We start from the raw sequence: 17,995 nt of genomic DNA on the forward strand, positions 1-17,995 counted from the left end.
ATATTTTGTTGTTGGGTATTCTGTTGATGTCTGTTAAGTCCATTTGGTTAAATGTTGAGGTTATAGGTCTCGAATATCTTTGTTAGTTTTCTGCTTCAGTGATCTGTCCAATACTGTCAGTGGAGCGTTGAAGTCTCCCATTATTATTGTGTGGTTATCTAAGCTTCTTCATAGGTCTCTAAGAACTTGTTTTATGAATCTGGGATCTCCAATTTGGGAGTGTATGTTAGGAGAGTTAAGTCTTCTTGTTGACTGGAAACTTTTATCATTAAACAATGCCGTTCTTTGTCCTTTTTGATCATTGCTGATTTAAAGTCTGTATTGTCTGAAATACGAATTGCAACCCCTCTTAGTTTTTTGTTGTTGTTGTTTTCTGTTTGCTTGAAAGATCCTTCTCTATTCCTTTCCTTTCAGCATATATATATGTAATTTATGTGAGATGAGTTTCTTGAATATAGCATATAGTTGGGTTTTGCTTCTTTATCCAACTTGCCACTCTGTACCTTTTACGTTGGACACTTAACCTATTTATCTTCAAGGTCAATATTGATATGTGAGGATTTGATCTTGTCATGTTGTTAGCTAGTTTTTGTATAGACTTGATTATATAATTGTTTATAGTGCCAATGTGATATGTACTTAAGTGTGTTTTGGTGGTGGCAGGTCTTACATTTCCATGTTTAGTGTTCCCTTTAAGACCTCTTATAAACATATTTGATAGTAATGGATTCCCTTAGAATTTTCTTGTTTGAAAAGGATTTTATTTCCCCTTCACTTAGGAAGCTTAGTTTGGTTGGATTTGAAATTCTCGTTTTTTTCCCCCAAATTTCTTTTCTTTCAAGTTGCTGAATATAGGCCCCCAATCTCTTTTGATTTGTAAACTTTCTGCTGAGAGGTTCACTGTTGGCCTGATGGGATTCCCTTTGTACTTAACCTGGCCCTTCTCTGTAACTGCCTTTAACATTTCTTTCCTTTGTGTTGAACTTGGAGAATTTGATTACTAGATATCTTATCTTTCCCAGTATATTTTAAAGAGTCTCTGAAATTCCTGAATATGCATGCCTACCTGTGTAGTGAGGTTGGGGAAATTCGTGTGGACAATACCTCAAATATATTTTCCAAGTTGCTTGTTCTCTATCTCTTTCAGAAATGCCAGTGAGTCATAGGTTTGATCTCATCACATAATCCCATATTTCCTGGAGGTTTGTTTTTTCATTTTAAAAAATTCTTAATTTTTTTTCTGGCTGCATTGATTCAAAGGAGCAGTCTTTGAGTTTTCAGATTCTTTCCCAGCTTGGTCTATTTTGTTATTAATGCTTCCAATTGCGTTATAAAAGTCTTATAGCAAATTTTTAATTTTCAGAAGTTCAATTTTTTTTTATTTTTTCATAAAATGACTATGTCATTTTCCAGCTCTTGGATCATTTTATTAGTTTCCTTGGATTGGGTTTCAGTCTTCTTCTGTATCTCACTGGGCTTCCTTGCCATCCAGATTCTGATTCTGTATCTGTCATTTCAGACATTTCAATCTGGTTAAGAACCATTTCTGGGAAGTTATTGAGGTAGTATGTGGAGGTAAGAAGACACTCTGGCTTTTAAAGTTGCCAGAATTCTTGTGCTGGTTCTTTCTCATCTGTGTTCGCTGATTTTGCTTTACTTTTTGAAATTGCTGTCCTTTGGATGAAGCTATTTGCTTTTATATTCTTTGATGTTTTGAGGGTTTGAAGGCAGTATAAGTTGTATTTAGTTGATTGACTTCATTTCTGGATGCTTTCAGGAGGCCAAGGCTCAGCTTAGCACTCCTGAGCTTCATGCCAATGCCTGGGGGACTGGGACTGGGCATGTGGCTTTGTTCTTTGACCTCTCGAGGTCAAGCATTTTCTGCACTGGAAGGGCTGAGATGTTCCCAGACTGCTGGCAAAACACTCTGATGGGGGCTGTTGGCAAAAGTGCTCCAGTGGTGGGGGCAGGGTACCACAGGAGAATGCCTTGAAGGAGGAGGTCACCAGAGAGTGCACACTAGTGGGGTGATGGTGTGAGATGCACACAAGTGAGAACCAACAGGACAGTGGGGAACCACTGGTGTGTGTGCAGCGGTGGAACATTATTGTCAATCTTACTTCATCTGTATCTGTATCCAATTCCCAACGCCCAAATTATTTTGATGAAAATATCAAAATCATATCATTTCACCTGGAAATATTTGTGCATACCTTTAAAAGACAAGCAGTCTTTAAATATATATCCATGATCATAGTAACATACTACACATTAAAAATAATTCTTTGATGAGGAAAAAATGGAACCACATTTTCAAAGTTACTATTGTTTTAAACCTTTGAAAATTTAACAGCATAGTTGAAACATTTGACATCAGATGACATCAAGCTGGAACATTTTCAGTTTTGCCTCTTAATATAGAGAGTTTGATGTGTACCTGAAGTGGCTGAAGCCATTGACACTTGGTCAAAGATTTTTCCATCATGATGGTGTGAATATCCAGATAGCCCAATACCGGTAAAGGTCATTTCAACTTAAGCCTTAGGCTCCATTCTATTCACGAGAAGAATTAACTGTATTGGGGCAGGTGGATCACCTGAGGTCAGGAATTCGAGACCAGCCTGGCCAACATGGTGAAACCCCGTCTTTACCAAAAATACAAAAAAAATTAGCCAGACTTGATGGTGGGTGCCTGTAATCCCAGCTACTCCAGATGCTGAGACAGGAGAATGGCTTGAACCCGGGAGGTGGAGGTTGCAGTAAGGTGAGGTCACACCATTGCACTCCAGCCTGGGCAACAAGAGTGAAACTCCGTCTCAAAAAAAAAAAAAAAAGAATTAACTGTAAAAGATTTCATGAGTAACGCATCACAGGAAAGGAATCTTGGCTAAGAAGCTGATTTGTTATAAGTAGCTTCAAGCAACAGTTTGTATCCTTACAGGCTGTTAGGAGACTCTCAGTTGGCGTCTCATTGTGGTCAGGTGCCAGTTTGGCTGGAGTCATCTGGAAGCTCGGTGTGCCTGGATGTCCAAGATGGACTTTTCTCTTATATGTCCCATATCTCCTCTCGAATGGCTGAAATAGCTGGGGATCAGCTGGTGTCTCCCTGTCACCACCCAGCCTAGATTGGTTTGGGTTTTCTCACAGCTTGATGGTCTTGGGGTAGATTTCTGACCTGACAGCAGTGTTCCTCAACAGTGAGTGTTCCATGGATGTCAGGGAACTTAAGTTGTTTTGACCTGGCCTCAGAAGTCACATAATACTTTTTCTACCTTTTTCTGTTGGCCGAAAGCTAGTTATAGGCAATCCAAGATTCAAAGAGAGGGGCATAAATATTGGGTGGCAAGGTTCATTGGGGGACTTCTTTGCACCTACCACAGTATTTTATGAATCTGATTATTTTACACATCCTTACTATTTCCCCCCATGCCATAGAAATTTTTGTATTTGATATTTTTTGACAGGTTATCAAGGATCCTCCACCACCACCGCCCCCTGCACCAAAAGAGGTGAGTGCCTAAAAAAACTGATATGGCTGTTTTTTTTTTTCCCATATGCAGATACCTTATCCAAATTCGATTAATTTTGTCTGTTAGATAACTGTGATACCTATGTACTGACTTTTTAAGTTATAAAAATCAGTGGTTATTTTTCATCCTCTTATGATTTATTTCATATGCTAGAGGAATGGGACCTTCATACATTGCTAGATATAAACTGACCATTGGAATCAATAGTATATAAAGATTTAATATACTTTTTATACTGCTATATCAATAATTCTGATGTCACTTAGGTTATTTACAAAAAAGATCCAAGCTGACAGTTGAAAGATCCTATTACTTTCTTCAAAATTCTTGGTGCTTTTATATAATTCTGTTAGCCAGAATCATGTTAGGAACATGAAATAAGGAATGTGCAGGTATTGAATATTTTCAAAGCTTCTCAACTGCCTATCTTTTCAGTTCAAATTTCATAGAGTCCAAATCTACACATACATTGATGCTTTAATGACTGTTAAAATGCTGTCCTAATTTTAATATTTTATCTTTCTAAATATGAAGTGATGAAAGATTTGAAATACCAAATGACTCCCATAGTTAAAGAGCAACTTCTAGTTACCTAGGGATGATGTAAGAGAGATTCCTAACATTTGAGGAGGGAAAGGAGTTCTCATATCCTGTGGAACTCCACTCGAAATTTATGCATGTAAGTGTAAATACATCCACATGTTCTATATATAGTTTTTTTCACATAGTAATGGAGCAATTCAGAAAAATATTTAAATATGAGCCAGTTCTGACTAAACAGTATTTTAAGAAATTAATTAAAAATATTTATAAAACATATTTCCACAGGAGGAAGAAGAACCTTTGCCTACTAAGAAGTGGCCAACTGTGGATGCCTCCTATTATGGTGGTCGAGGGGTTGGAGGAATTAAAAGAATGGAGGTTGGTATCTTAAAAAAAATAGAAGCTGCTAATCTGGAGTATGTATTCCTAGGACTATTAAGCCATGGTAACTCTCCTTTTTCACAATTCAATATTATAATATCATCCGTGTGTGCTTAACACTGGGTCTTTTCTGGATACATTTTTTTTCTATGGAATCATCCTAGCCACTGCAAAGCTGGCCTAGAAGAACTGGTTTCCTTAGTCAAAGGATTGCATTGATAAGACCTCTGAATTCTAAGGGACAAAACAAAACTAGGGTTTTTCTTATTTTGGAAAAAATTACCGCATAGAATGTCAACTTTGAAGAAGCCAGCCACTTCAAGTTGCAACAATGTTCTTCTTTGTAAAGATCCGATAGTAATCTACTATTTGAGAAGAAAATGTTAAAATATTCAATAGCATGGATCTGACCTTATCACAGATATAGAGAAAGCACATTTAATACTTTGTTAGTTGCCACTTATGAACTATTGTAATTGATATTATATATCATTTATAGAATGCATTGAACTTTCGGACTAGCCCAAAGTGTTGATTAACATTGAACTTTAATATTATATCTTAAAAATCAAATAAGATTTTCTTATCACCATGAACTATTTTTTCAAAGTGATATATTATTTAGTAATAAGCAATTATTACCAGCACTGAGCTCTTAACAACAGTGTAAACAGGCCTACATCCCATCCCAAGGAGCAATTCAGGAATTTTTTTCATGAACACATTGACTTTATTATTAAATCCTGGCATTCCTTCCTTATTAGTTATAATTTTCCTTTCCAATTAGAATGTGTTTTATGCATTTTACCATTGTTGCACATGTTTCCTATTGTCATATCTGCTTTGTGCCAGCAAAAATTGATAACCTAATGAACAACCCCACAATTATTGCAGTTTTCTTCTTTTATACGTTAAAATAAAATTCAGATTCCCGAGGAGAGTTTCCCTTTTCAGAATAAATTTTGCTCTTCTTCAGAAAAAAGCCCAGACATACTGAACATGGTTGTCATTCCCAAAGTGTTTATATAGGTCATGTGACAGTGATTCTTACTTTTCTGGACCACATTAGATCTTGAAACAATGGACATTTTCCCTGAGAGCTTGCCCTTTATTGTTGAAATATCCTCTGAGACGGATACCTCATTGCCAATTATCCGTGGTTAAAGGCAATTGCTAGATGCAGTTAAGTTGGTCTTTGGAGAAGTTATTGCATGTGTTTTTGTGTGCTAGAAACTGAGAATCGCAAACAATATAAGAGAACATGGCTAGGCAAGTTCTTGTTGCTTGACACGGAAGGTTATTTTCCTTTCTTACCTTTGTTGTGTCATTCTAGACATGGAAGGGTGGGAAGAAAGTATATAGGATGTTCCCATATGTATAAAACATACACTTTTAAATAAAGCTGTTACAATCAAATATCCAAATATGATCTGTAACAACTTATTTTTAGTTGATTTCACCTCATTCCAAAATGTGTGTGTAAAAAGATCTGTATAACAGGGGAAAAAAAGACTTGATAGGATATTCCAAAAATGTGAGTAGGTTTCTCTGGATGGAAAATTTTCAATCTATGCTATATATTTACTTATTTTTTTAAATGTATTTGAGCATGTAGTAGTTCATATTCAGAATAATAAGCTTAATACCATTTTGAAATTCACTCATGTAAAATACTGCATGATAATAAAGTAAGGATATTAGTATGTGAGCCGTAATTGAATAAATAATATTCTTGCTTAAAAAAACTAGGAATATGTCAAATTTTTGTTAGTTCAATATTCCAGTGTTCCAAAGATTGAGGTCTCTTTCTAAAGGAAAGGAAATGTGTGAGTGAGATCCTGAATGGGTCCTGAGTTAAAAGGAACATTATTGGTTTATATTTATGAGAGCCAAGAGCACACACACATCCCTAACTAAGCGATAGTTCAAGTTTCAAGAGTTATTAACTCTTAATATGTGAAATTATGTTGCCCACCCATCCTTTTCAGTTGAACAAAATTTGAGACCAAAAACCTCAGCCTACTTGTAATAAATCTGGGTCCATTTTAGTTTCGGATAATTTTGACTACCTTGCATGAAGTATTCCATCAATAAGATGGAAATAAGAATGAGAATGAAGAAAAAAAATGGAAAAGCAAGTGTGGATGTTACAAAGGGGAAACACAATACAGGTTGAGTATCCCTTACCTGAAATGATTGGAGCTAAAAGTGTTTTAGATTTTGGATTTTTTTCAGAGTTCAGGATATTTGCACATACTTAATGTGATATTTTGGGGAGGGGGCCCAAGTGTAAAAATGCAAGTTATTTTTGTTTGATATATACCTTATACACATAAGAGGAATATGTTTGACATACTCCTTATATACACATAAGAAGAATATGTGTATAAGGTGTATGTCAAACATAAATGAATTTAAAATATGCAATAAATACACAAACATAATGCACAAGCATAAATGCATGTTATGCTTATATATTTTGTAAACAAAATATAGAAACATAAATGAATTTTAAAATAGAACAATGTTTTAAAACAATTTTGTGCATGAAACAAAGGTTGACTGTGCCCCAACAGATGAGGTCAGGTGTGGAGTTTTCCTCTTATGCTGCTAAGTGGCACTCTGAGGGTTTCAGGTTTTAGAGCATTTTGAATTTTAGATTTTTGAACTATATGCAACCTGTATATAAAAATACACAATAACAATTGAACTGAGAATTAAGCATCATCAAACATTTTCAAACATGAATTTATTTAAATGTGGAGAGGGAAAATAGAAAATCACAATGTTTCATTTATCTGCTTATTTGTTAAGAAATCTGGAGTGGATGATGGGGAGTTCGCATTATGTTGCCCTGGCTGGTCTTGAACCCCTGAGCTCAAGCGATTCTCTCGATTCTCTCATGTAGCTGGGGCTACAGGCAGGTGCCGCCATGCAAACAAAATTTGTTTTAAAAGCATGGTTATTCAAACCTGGAAGGTATTTCTCTCTTTTTTTTTTTTTTTAAAAAAAAAAGCTCTTAAACTAGGAAAAGTAAAGGAATTATAGAAATTATGAGCACATGTGAATTACAGAACACATTTTTATAGCTAAGGTTATTTTAAGCTAGTATAGGGATTTTTACCTAGAATATTTTTTCTTCCTTCTTCTTTAAATTAAATATTTAAACACTATGGTAATGGGAATTTTAGAAAGCTGCAACTGAGATGATGTTAATAACAGCTGTTAGCACAACTGATCCACAATACCTAATGACTTCAAATGTGTGTTTCTGCCAATTCAGTATGAAACTGTTTTTGTTTCTTTTCTCGATTCTGAAATTGCTCCTCAATGATATAACCTCCTAGTCATCCAAATATGCTCTGGAAATTATGGAATTTTATTGCTTATAATGAAAGCCAAGTGGAGTTGGAAGAATTTAGCTATCAAGCTTACACTTATTTTTTTTTTCCATAATAAAGCCCGATATGTTAATTCTGCCAAGGCTTCCTTTAGCAGTCTATTCTTGTTATTCTTTTGTCCTTTTTCACTGTCTCAATGTGGTCAAACTAAAATATTAAAATGTATGCATACATACACATACACATATATATGTTTAATTGCTTTTAAGAGTTTGAAAACTCAAATAATTTCTAGTTTCAGACTTCGAGTAAGTGAGAGTTGTTTGTGGTGGTGTTTGTGGTGGTGATGATGTTAATGATGATTAAATAGCTCCCTCATGAACTAAAACTAATGAATTTATTTAATGAATCTTCTTTAGACCTCAGCAACTACATTTCTCAAGTACAGTCATTTGATAGTCTAGTACCTAGAAATGCCACGTTGGGTCAGAACTCTAGTTTAACTAGCTTCATTTTTTTTTTTTTTAATCTGAGAATAGTGCTAGTGAAACTTGAAAGAAGAATATGATTATCATGACCTTTGCAATATCAACTGTGAAACATAGGCGAGGGAGCTGTCTATGGTAAAGCCTATCATTTCTGAATGGATCTAAATTGTATCTACTTCTTTTTCTACCCTGAATGACTTCTCTAAGTTAGGACATTTGTGTCTTTATTTAATTGTGTATCTTTTTTTTCCTTAAAATGGAGCCTGTACAACTACAAGGGTATGTGTCCTGATTTTAGAGTTTTTAGTACAATTTAGCTGTATCTGAATATTTTATAAGTGTTAGTTTATCTAGGTGATGACACTGTGATTGGAAAGAGAAGGTCATTTCTCTGGAAAGAAAGCCAACTATCTAGCTCTAAAGGTTTAATGGTGTTTAAAACAATTTTAACAACCTCATAAAAAACATTCTAGTATCATTGATCACACTGAAAGATATAGATACATTTTAATGACTCAACAGGGCCCACTTGAAATTGAAAGCCCATTCTAAAATTGTAGTAAAAAAAGGTAAAAACACCTAAGTAAGCCTTATCAAAAAGACTGAATAGTTCTTTCCATGGATAGTAATCTTCTCTATCCCTACCCACTAATTCAGATCATTAAAATGCTTTAGGAAGTCTTAGGATTTTTTTTTCTTTTTAGAAATCACTTAACTCTGGTGTGTCATAGTGTGCCCTGGGTACGTCTTAGTATAGGTTTTTAGAGCTTCACTTCTCTGACCTTGCCCATCTTTGGTGATGTCCTTGGTTTTTGTAGGACTTTCCACTACTCCTGGTTGGACAAGCTCTTCTCCAGGGGCTGCATCCTATTTACATGCCCCGTTTGATTCAAATTTAGCTCTTAATATCTGCCTATTGAAAAATAAAGCAATCATTTGATCGTATGGTTTTTCAATGTCAAGATTTTTCAGAGGAGGAAATTTGCTGTAATTTGTGGAATTCTCTACTGATCCTGAACTTTTCGTTTCAAAGCAGTCTTTTCAGATTTGTCCTCCTCAATGAAAAAATCATATGCCACACAAGCATACTCGGATGAACTTGGGAACTAAAGGCTGAACACTACATTACAAAGCAGAACTAAAAAGTAAAGAAAACTCATATATAATTATTTTACTTTCAAAAACTAAATGTTCAGATCATACTTTTTGCCTTAAACAAATGTGATGAAAAGTTTGGCAGAAGCAACTCTTTTGTATAAAATACATTGGTAAAATTCAAACCCATTTGAAACTTATTAACCCATTTCTATCCATGTTCAGATCCATGCCCCGTCACTTACTAGCTGTTTGGCTCTGGGCACATCACTTAACCTCCTTGTGCCTCATCTGGAAAGAATAAAATGTAGTCTCTATCTCACTGCATTTTTGTATGGATTAAATGCAGACTGACACATAGTAATCACTCAGTAAATGCTAACTATCATCATTTTCATATATTTCTTCCAGTGTCATCACTACATATGGGTATGTGTTTAGCTAGCAGGGGAGCAAACCAAATTAGAGAACAGGATTACACACTGTCATGCATTTCATATGTAAACCACAAATGGACTCTTTATTTAAAACTATGGAAAAATGGTTGCTTCAAATTTAGTTGGCTTCAGATTTTTGCAAAGGGCCTTTTTGTTTTTTTGGATCTTAGTATTAAATACAGTAAGGAGTGGTGAGAAACCTATTCAGCCTCAGAAGAGGAGAAATTAGGAATTAGGATACCTGCTCATCTTCTTTTTTTACTCTGAGATGTGAACTAAAGGACCATAGACTCAATAAGAACCTGTTCCTCTAGGACACTTTATGTCTTATAACAGTACTCTCTCTTTGTTTTACAGGTTCGTTGGGGTGATAAAGGATCTACTGAGGAAGGTGCAAGGCTAGAGAAAGCCAAAAATGCTGTGGTGAAGATTCCTGAAGAAACAGAGGAACCCATCAGGCCTAGACCACCACGACCCAAACCCACACACCAGCCTCCACAGACAAAATGGTACACGCCAATTAAGGTACGTGTCCAAATTTTGTGTAATTTAACTCAGAACTTCTGGAGACATTGTAACATTTTTAGTACCACGTCTTGCCAACTACTTTAAAGAGGGTAGATCAAATTGCAGACGTTCATTGTACACTCTTAGCAGCTGAATACTTTCTTGGCAATAAGAACCTCCAGGTTTTTATTACTTACTAGTTTACCTTATGAAAGAAATGAAGGTAAAGATGATTTTATTTTCTTCGTTTTACGTCTTCATTTATTCAGTACATAGAGATTGAGTACATTCTCTGGGAATTCACAAGTCTCATTTTCCCTTAGGGTCGTCTTGATGCTCTCTGGGCTTTGTTGAGGCGGCAGTATGACCGGGTTTCTTTGATGCGACCTCAGGAAGGAGATGAGGTTTGTATATGGGAATGTATTGAGAAAGAGCTAACTGCTTGGGTCAGTATAATGAAGGCAGGGAAATAGTAATAAAAAATGATTTTAAAGCCCTATTGAACTTGAGGAAGGAAATACTGTCAAGTGTAGATTTCTATTACATAGAGTTTTCTATAAAGTACCTGTTATTAGAATGCATCTTCAAACTACATTTTTACACCATTCCTTTTTCAAGTAATTCTTTACAATTCTGGTCATTTGTACACATACTTTAATAAGCACAATCATTGCATCAGCCCTTGACTTTGAAGACACAATGTTCCAACAGACTGGAATTTAGTAGCTGAAGTCCTTCTCTAGCATTTAGTAGCATTTAGGAGCAATAAGGCCTAGGGCAAAGGCCTCAGAATCTGTTTTATAGGTATAAGTATGTTCCCTGCCTTCAACAGTTGATGTTATCGAATTTCTTGACTATTATGTAAAAGTGTCTTTAAAGTTATAAAGCATTATAAAAATCTGTGATGGTGATAAACATACACACACACACACAATATGTATATGTATATATTTTTCCCCATCAGGGAAGTCTGTCTGAAGCTATATTTTTGTTTGGAAATGTGGCTACAATTCCTCTAGTTCTGTAATTTCTGTAATATACTAGTACTATTTTCCACTGTATTGATGTAAGAAAAATTGATTAAAACCTTTTCGTATGTAACAATGGTTAGATTTGGTTCAGAGACAGTACAGTTCATAACAGTAGTGATGCAGGGCAGGGGAGCCCCAAAATTGAAGCTCAGCCTGGGAGAGTTCTTAACTTCACCTAAGAAGGAATCTGATGCAGGGCAGGAGGGTTCCCAAATTGGAGCTTAGCCCCGGAAGTTTCCTGGCTTCATCTAGAAAAGAATTCAAGGGTGAGCCAGAGGTGTTAGCAACTTTTATGGAAGCGACAGTGCATAGCAGCAGCGGAGGTACTACTCCTTGCGGAGCAGGGCTACCCTATAGGCAGTGTGCCCAGAGGAGCAGCTCAGAAGCAGTTCTGTAGTCACATTGATATCCACTTTTAATTATATGATAATTAAGGGGTGGATCATGCAGACATTTCTAGAAAAGGTGTGACAACTTCTGGGTCGTTGGGTCGTTGTCATGGAAAGTGGTGGTAACTTCTGGGTGTTGCCATGGCAATGGCAAACTGACATGGCACCCTCGTCAGTGTGTCGTATGGGAAAGTGTTTTTGCCCCGTCCCTGTTTTAGTTAATCAGCAATTAGGTCTGGTGTCAAGCCTCACCTCCAGAATCCAGTACTGCCTCCTACCTCAGCAGAATTGGTTCATTGTGTGTCAACATGAACATTGCTCTGTTTTAACAAGGGAATAAGCTTCATGAACTTCAGCTTCAGGGGATTTTTTAAAAATCCAATTTGAGAAAATTTATTCCTGGAATTTTCCCAATGGATCATCATTTACTGTTTGCTAAGACCATAAGTAGAGAGAACTAGTTGGTTTATAAAGCAGCCTCTTTCATTATCCAATCACTGTGGTTCTTCATAAAAAGTTTTCACATAATGACATTTGTATCTTTTAAAATTCATCTGTGATCCGGAGTTCTGTACTGGAACAACATGTACTAACTCTTCTTCCTCTTCTACATGCTACATGTTAACTTCACGTGTTTTAAAATTGTTTTCATGCATCATCTTAGTTTTTATTCCCCAGGTTAGACACTAGTTTATTTGTTCAATAATTTTCACTTTATTAAGTGCTGGGCATTGAGCTAACATTGAATATATACTAGCCAACAAAAACAGACAGTGGTCTCAGCTCTCTTGCTAATACTTTATATTTTCTTTTAACTGTCATGATTGCAATTTAGTTTATAGTCTTTCATTATTCCTATTAATTTTGATTCAATTCAATAATTTTTGGATTATAAATATGTACAAGCAATGGCATCAGGTGATATCGAAGGGTAGAAACAAACAGCAGCCTCTGCCCTTAAGAAACCTAAACTTTGTTTGGGAAACAAGACATGTGCAAAAATAAGATTTATTCTGGAATGTGTTCTGGGTACTCTTGAGTGAATAGAAAAATAAAAACTAGCTCTCCCTAAGGAGAGATTAGGGAAAGCTTCTTCAAAAATATAGGTGCTCTGCCTTTGAATATAGGTAGGAAATAGCTAGAATGAGCATTTCCATAGATGTGGCATCATGAGCAAAGTCACTGAGGCAGTAATTCATGGTTTGCTAGATAATCTGGGATTCGGAAGTGAAAACCAGAAAGATTCACTGGGAATAGAAAAGAAGAAATGTGAGTTTCGATAAATTGGTATGTTTAGTTTTTAAAATGATGCATTATAGTCATTCATTCAACAAATATTTACGTAGTGCCTAACATATATCAGGTACTCTGTTAGATACCAAATGGATTTAACATTCTTCTTAAATTATAATGCTGTAATATTTCAAATGTTGCCCCAGCAGGTGAAATTATTTATTTTTTCATGTTTGAAGAATAATACTTCCCTTTCCATTATTTTGACCAAGATTTTCTTCCTTTTTCTTTTCTTTTCTTTTTTTAATCGATATGGTCACACTTTTGTCTAAGATAAGTCCAAAGCCTTTTTTGTAACTCTTGAGGTCATATTATTTCAAAATTCAGGATTTTTCTGATTTTAGGAATATGATATAGTCTATGTATCAAATATTATGTAAAGCATCATTTCCTAACCATATTATTCAGACATTTTTCTATTATATTTTAATATATATGAATTATAAAATTCATTGCTTCCAAATGAATTTTGGTGACAAATGTGGGATAAAACTTTCAGCTTTGAAAGATTCTGAACCTCAGAGGTATCAGTAAAATATAGTTGACGTTTATTATGTGAGGTTAATTAAAACCCCACTTTTTCTACTCTACATCTATGCTATTTATGCCTTTTGAAAAATTTGTTTTTACTTAAGTACAGGACTTCAGGCTTAGTAAACATCAGTTGTTGATTCAATTAATTGATTTGTTTTTTTATCAGATACATATTATGATTCTATGTGTGCCTGATGCAGTCTGAGTTAATCTTTTATCGTCATACCTATTCATTTTAGCTTTAGTGCTTCTGATGTTTTCTTACCTGCAAATTTTTATTTCAAGCCAATGTTGAAACCTCAGTGTGGCATCCCATGAGAGCCCTTCCTCACAGATGGATGCTGCACAGTTAAGTGACATTACTATGTTAAAGCTAGGAACCTACCCAACAGTACAAATTCAGTTTACTACATGATTTACAAGGATATTTAATAAATTTTGTTAAATTCCTTGCTGAATTTAAGGTATAAGTGTATCTATCTATTCACCCATCCAACCAAACCCAACCACACATTCTTCACTCAAGAAAATCAGGTAAGCTTGGCATGATTTGCTGTTTTGCCTTTATGTTTCTTGCTAGTTTTTCTTTATAATATTTATTATTTTGTTTTAGACTGAGGTTTTATGTCAAGTCTGTAGTTATCAGCATATGACCTTTACCTTTTAGACAACTTGAGAAATCTTTGCCCCCACCCCCACAACATTTTTATTCCCCAGCTTTCCATTTTCAACGTTTCACAAAAAATTATTAAGAATATCCACATGTGTCCAGGTGTGGTGGCTCACACCTGTAATCCCGGTACTTTGGGAGGCCAAGGCAGGTGGATCACTTGAGGCCAGGAGTTGGAGACTAGCCTGGCCAACATGGTGAAACCCTGTCTCTACCAAAAAATATAAAAATTAGCCAGGCGTGGTGGGGCACACCTGTAGTCCCAGCTACTCAGGAGGCTGAGGTAGAAGAATCCCTTGAACCCAGGAGGTGAAGGTTGCAGTAGTGAGCTGAGATTGCACCACTGCGCTCCAGCCTGGGCAACAGAGGGACACCCTGTCTCAAAAAAAAAAAAAAAAAAATCTAATTTTATGTCAACTCTACATCATCAACCAGGTCTTCTTTATTTCATAAAATTAACTCCCATTTAAATTCCCTATCCCACACACATATAAACCTTAACCTACATCTTTCCAGAGATTAGATCATAAAAATACACAGCAAGAATTATTCCACTACTTTAGTGAAATAGCTTTCTGTACATTATTAGGATAATTGAAGGGCCCAACATTTTTTAAGTTTACAGGATGTATTAAGAAATCGTACTGTTTTGATTTCACTGTCTCTAAAATGCTATCATACCTCCCTTCCTTCCCACCTCCCTTTTTCCCTCCCTCCTTTTTTTCCTTCCTTCCTTCCTTCTTTTTTCTCTGTTTCTTCTTAAATACATTTATTTCCACTACGCTTTCACTTTGTTTTGACAGTTTCTTATACTAGTTTATACATTTTTATGTTAATTTTCAGCTGGCTTCTTGTGAACAAATGAAGCCTTTAGTTGTCCTATTCTTATAGTCACCAGCACAGTAAATATCTTTATTGACAAAGGCAACTGTTTGACTCTGTGATACTTATGCCAAAAAGAATCTGCAGCAATCATAGGGCACTTAATCATGATAAATATTTCAGTGAATTTTAAGTCTCTAAAATAATGCAAACATAAAAATATTATCCAAAAGGTAATATTTAATTATTTGTTTAAGTAAAATTATTTTTGCATGGGGCAGTGATGTAATCTGTATTGAGACTCTAATATCCTACAAATTTTATTTCTATTTTGTAGAAAGAGCACATAATATTTCTTAAATTTCAGTTCTTTTTTGCTTTAGAGTTATCTTTCATTTGGGAACTTACAGTAATTTACCTATTCAGAAAATAATGACCCAGAGGCAGGAAGAGTATCAGGAATTCAGAGTATATTTGGCACAGCTAATTTTGATGCATGATATTAAAATAGGATGATCTGCTTTGGTAATGCTTTATGCATAAGAAGACATCCATAGCTCACCATTACCTTCTACTTACTGTGGTTAGTTGGTAAAAAATTAAAGTTACTAAACCTTATGGTTTTTACCAATTTAGTTTATATAGATGTGGTTTATCTCATGGAATTACATGAACTAAAGAAAATTAAAATTTAGGGAACTACAATGCCCAAGTGGTGGTATCCTCTACTTCTCTAGCTGTTCTTTGAATAACTGCCTATCCATCTACATTTATATTTGCTTGAAGAAAGGAGAAAATGAATTGACCTCAGAGTAGTGTATGTGTGTGTGTGTGTGTGTGTGTCTGTCTGTCTGTCTAAGTCCTAGTATAGTCATTCATTGAATGAGAAAAATTAGTCCTAGAGTTCTTTTGTTAGCTTTAAATAATCACACACACCTACGATTGGGCTCTAAACAAGGGTGAAATCCTACTATTTGCAAACTTACATCCCTAATGTCAGTCACAATCTGATTAAATGAAAAACATTGAGCTTAGACCAATTCATGAAAGATTTTATATTTTTAAGAAATGTCCATTGCCCTTTGAAAGTGTGTATCACTTTTATATCAACAAATCTATCTTCTCAACAAATTATCTGATATTGGGAATATTAGGAAATTTGTAAATAACATTGTATCCGCTTAGATTAGATACACTGATTCCCTCTAAAAGAATTGTCTCTGCATTTGCAAAAAGTTCACTGGAACAAATGTTATTGTCTGTTAAAGTCAATTCTTTTAAAAATAAACTTTCTTATCAACATATAAATTGGTGAATATATTTTGCAAATAATTTTATCTTCCTGTGTTCTCTGTGCTCATAATGGTTTGTGTGTGTATAAATGCATAATATTTACTTTTGATTATGCTTCTTATGAAGTATTTGTACAGGTATACAAGTTCCATGTATGTGATTATAAAGGAATTTGTACACTTTAGAAATCAGGAAGACTACACAATTTTTTAAGATAGAAATGGATGTAGCTTGATGTGTATTGTCAAGAAGTAAATGAGAATCCTTTCTCATATCTGATTTTTAAAGGAAGGGATAGTGACTAAAAAAAGGCAAAACAAACTTCATGCCACTTGAGAGGCAATAAAACAGTTGTTTTCAGGTTGTGGCTAATGGTTCTAAATAACACTACCTCTGCCTAGTCAACAGCATGTTTTCTACCTAGGAAAACAATCATGTCATTTATTTATAATTGTTTACTGCAGATTCTGCCTCTGGAGACTCAGGTTTAGTTGTATAAACAAATCAGCGTTCCTAGAATTCAACCCAGAATCACGCACATTTACTATGTAAGTCCCGTCACGGTGAATTTCTAGCCAAATGCGCCCCTTTTATGGCTCGGAGGTCGCACCGAGCTCGTTTGCGGAAGAATTCACTGCTGAATTGAAGTCCTTGATCAAGTAATTGAAGTTCAGGCATAAAGTATCAAAGCAGGCGAGCAGTCTCCCGCTCGGGCCCTCTCTCGCGCTCTCTTCCGCGCGCCAGCTCCCGCTGAGGTGGCGGGGTCCGTGGGCCGCACGCCGGGCCCGGGCTTTGATTGCGGCGGGAAGTCCTCCGAGTCATGAATGTTTCAGCGCGGCGCGCGAGGTGAGGGCCGCGCGTCCAGGTGTAAGCTAGCAGGTTGTCGCTGACATCTGTTTGCAGCGGCGGCAGCGGCCTCCCCAGCCCGCAGCGAGCGGCCGGATTGTCAGCGGAGGTAGTTGAGAGCGGCAGAACCGTTTTGGTCTCACTCTCGCTGCCTGGAGGCCTGAAACACCAAAGGTAGGAGTGGGGGTGGACACAGCTGCGCTCCCAAACTTGCCTTAGGCACAAATAAGAGATCTAATGTAGTTTGACTCCGTTGCGGTGGGGAGACGAGGACAGAAAACCACTTCAGAGACAACTTAACGCTGCAACATCTGCCGCCAAGTTTCCAGGGAGTGACAGGGGACAGCAGGTACAGATCGAAGTCTCCACATAAACAACCTCCATTAAGCCGTGGACTCTTTTGAAGGGCCTCCATCAAACATGCCGGAGTCCGCAGCAGGAGTTTGTTTGGTTTTCAAAGCAGTGTTTTGTTTTTCGCAGTAACAAGGTAATTTATAAATGATGCATTACCATGCGTTCTCCTTTTTGATTTGAAAAGAGAGAGTTAGAGAAGCAGAAAGGCAAAGAAAGAAGAAAGCGCAGCACTAGTTTTGGAGTAGTTCCACAAACCAATTAAATCTCCAAGGAGCTTCTTGGCTGTAATTGAGGTTATGTTAACCTTCAGAAGGCAGTCCCTCCTTCACCAGCAAGCAGACATAAAAGTGTGTATACAGCAGTTGAAGAATCCTAGTAACACTCGTCAAGTACATCCACCATTTGTTTTTAAACTTATAAGGTTTCTTATTACACGGAGAT

General features: G+C 36.1%; 1 protein-coding gene across 4 annotated transcripts in view; it reads left to right on the plus strand.

The window, feature by feature from the left end:
- ANTXR2 (ANTXR cell adhesion molecule 2) overlaps window positions 1–17,995 on the plus strand; it is a 155,774-nt gene that overhangs the window by 83,853 nt on the left and 53,926 nt on the right. For 2 of the 4 annotated variants that reach the window (XM_025385226.1, XM_025385225.1), the window contains exons 13-16: window positions 3,465–3,509; window positions 4,359–4,451; window positions 10,173–10,340; window positions 10,646–10,726. In XM_025385226.1, the coding sequence (XP_025241011.1) occupies window positions 3,465–3,509; window positions 4,359–4,451; window positions 10,173–10,340; window positions 10,646–10,726 (387 nt within the window). Of the gene's footprint in view, window positions 1–3,464; window positions 3,510–4,358; window positions 4,452–10,172; window positions 10,341–10,645; window positions 10,841–17,995 lie in introns of those variants that run through there. The other 2 variants (XM_025385224.1, XM_025385227.1) reach the window with 1 other exon arrangement.

Source organism: Theropithecus gelada, chromosome 5, assembly GCF_003255815.1.
Source record: "Theropithecus gelada isolate Dixy chromosome 5, Tgel_1.0, whole genome shotgun sequence".
NCBI lineage: Eukaryota > Metazoa > Chordata > Mammalia > Primates > Cercopithecidae > Theropithecus > Theropithecus gelada.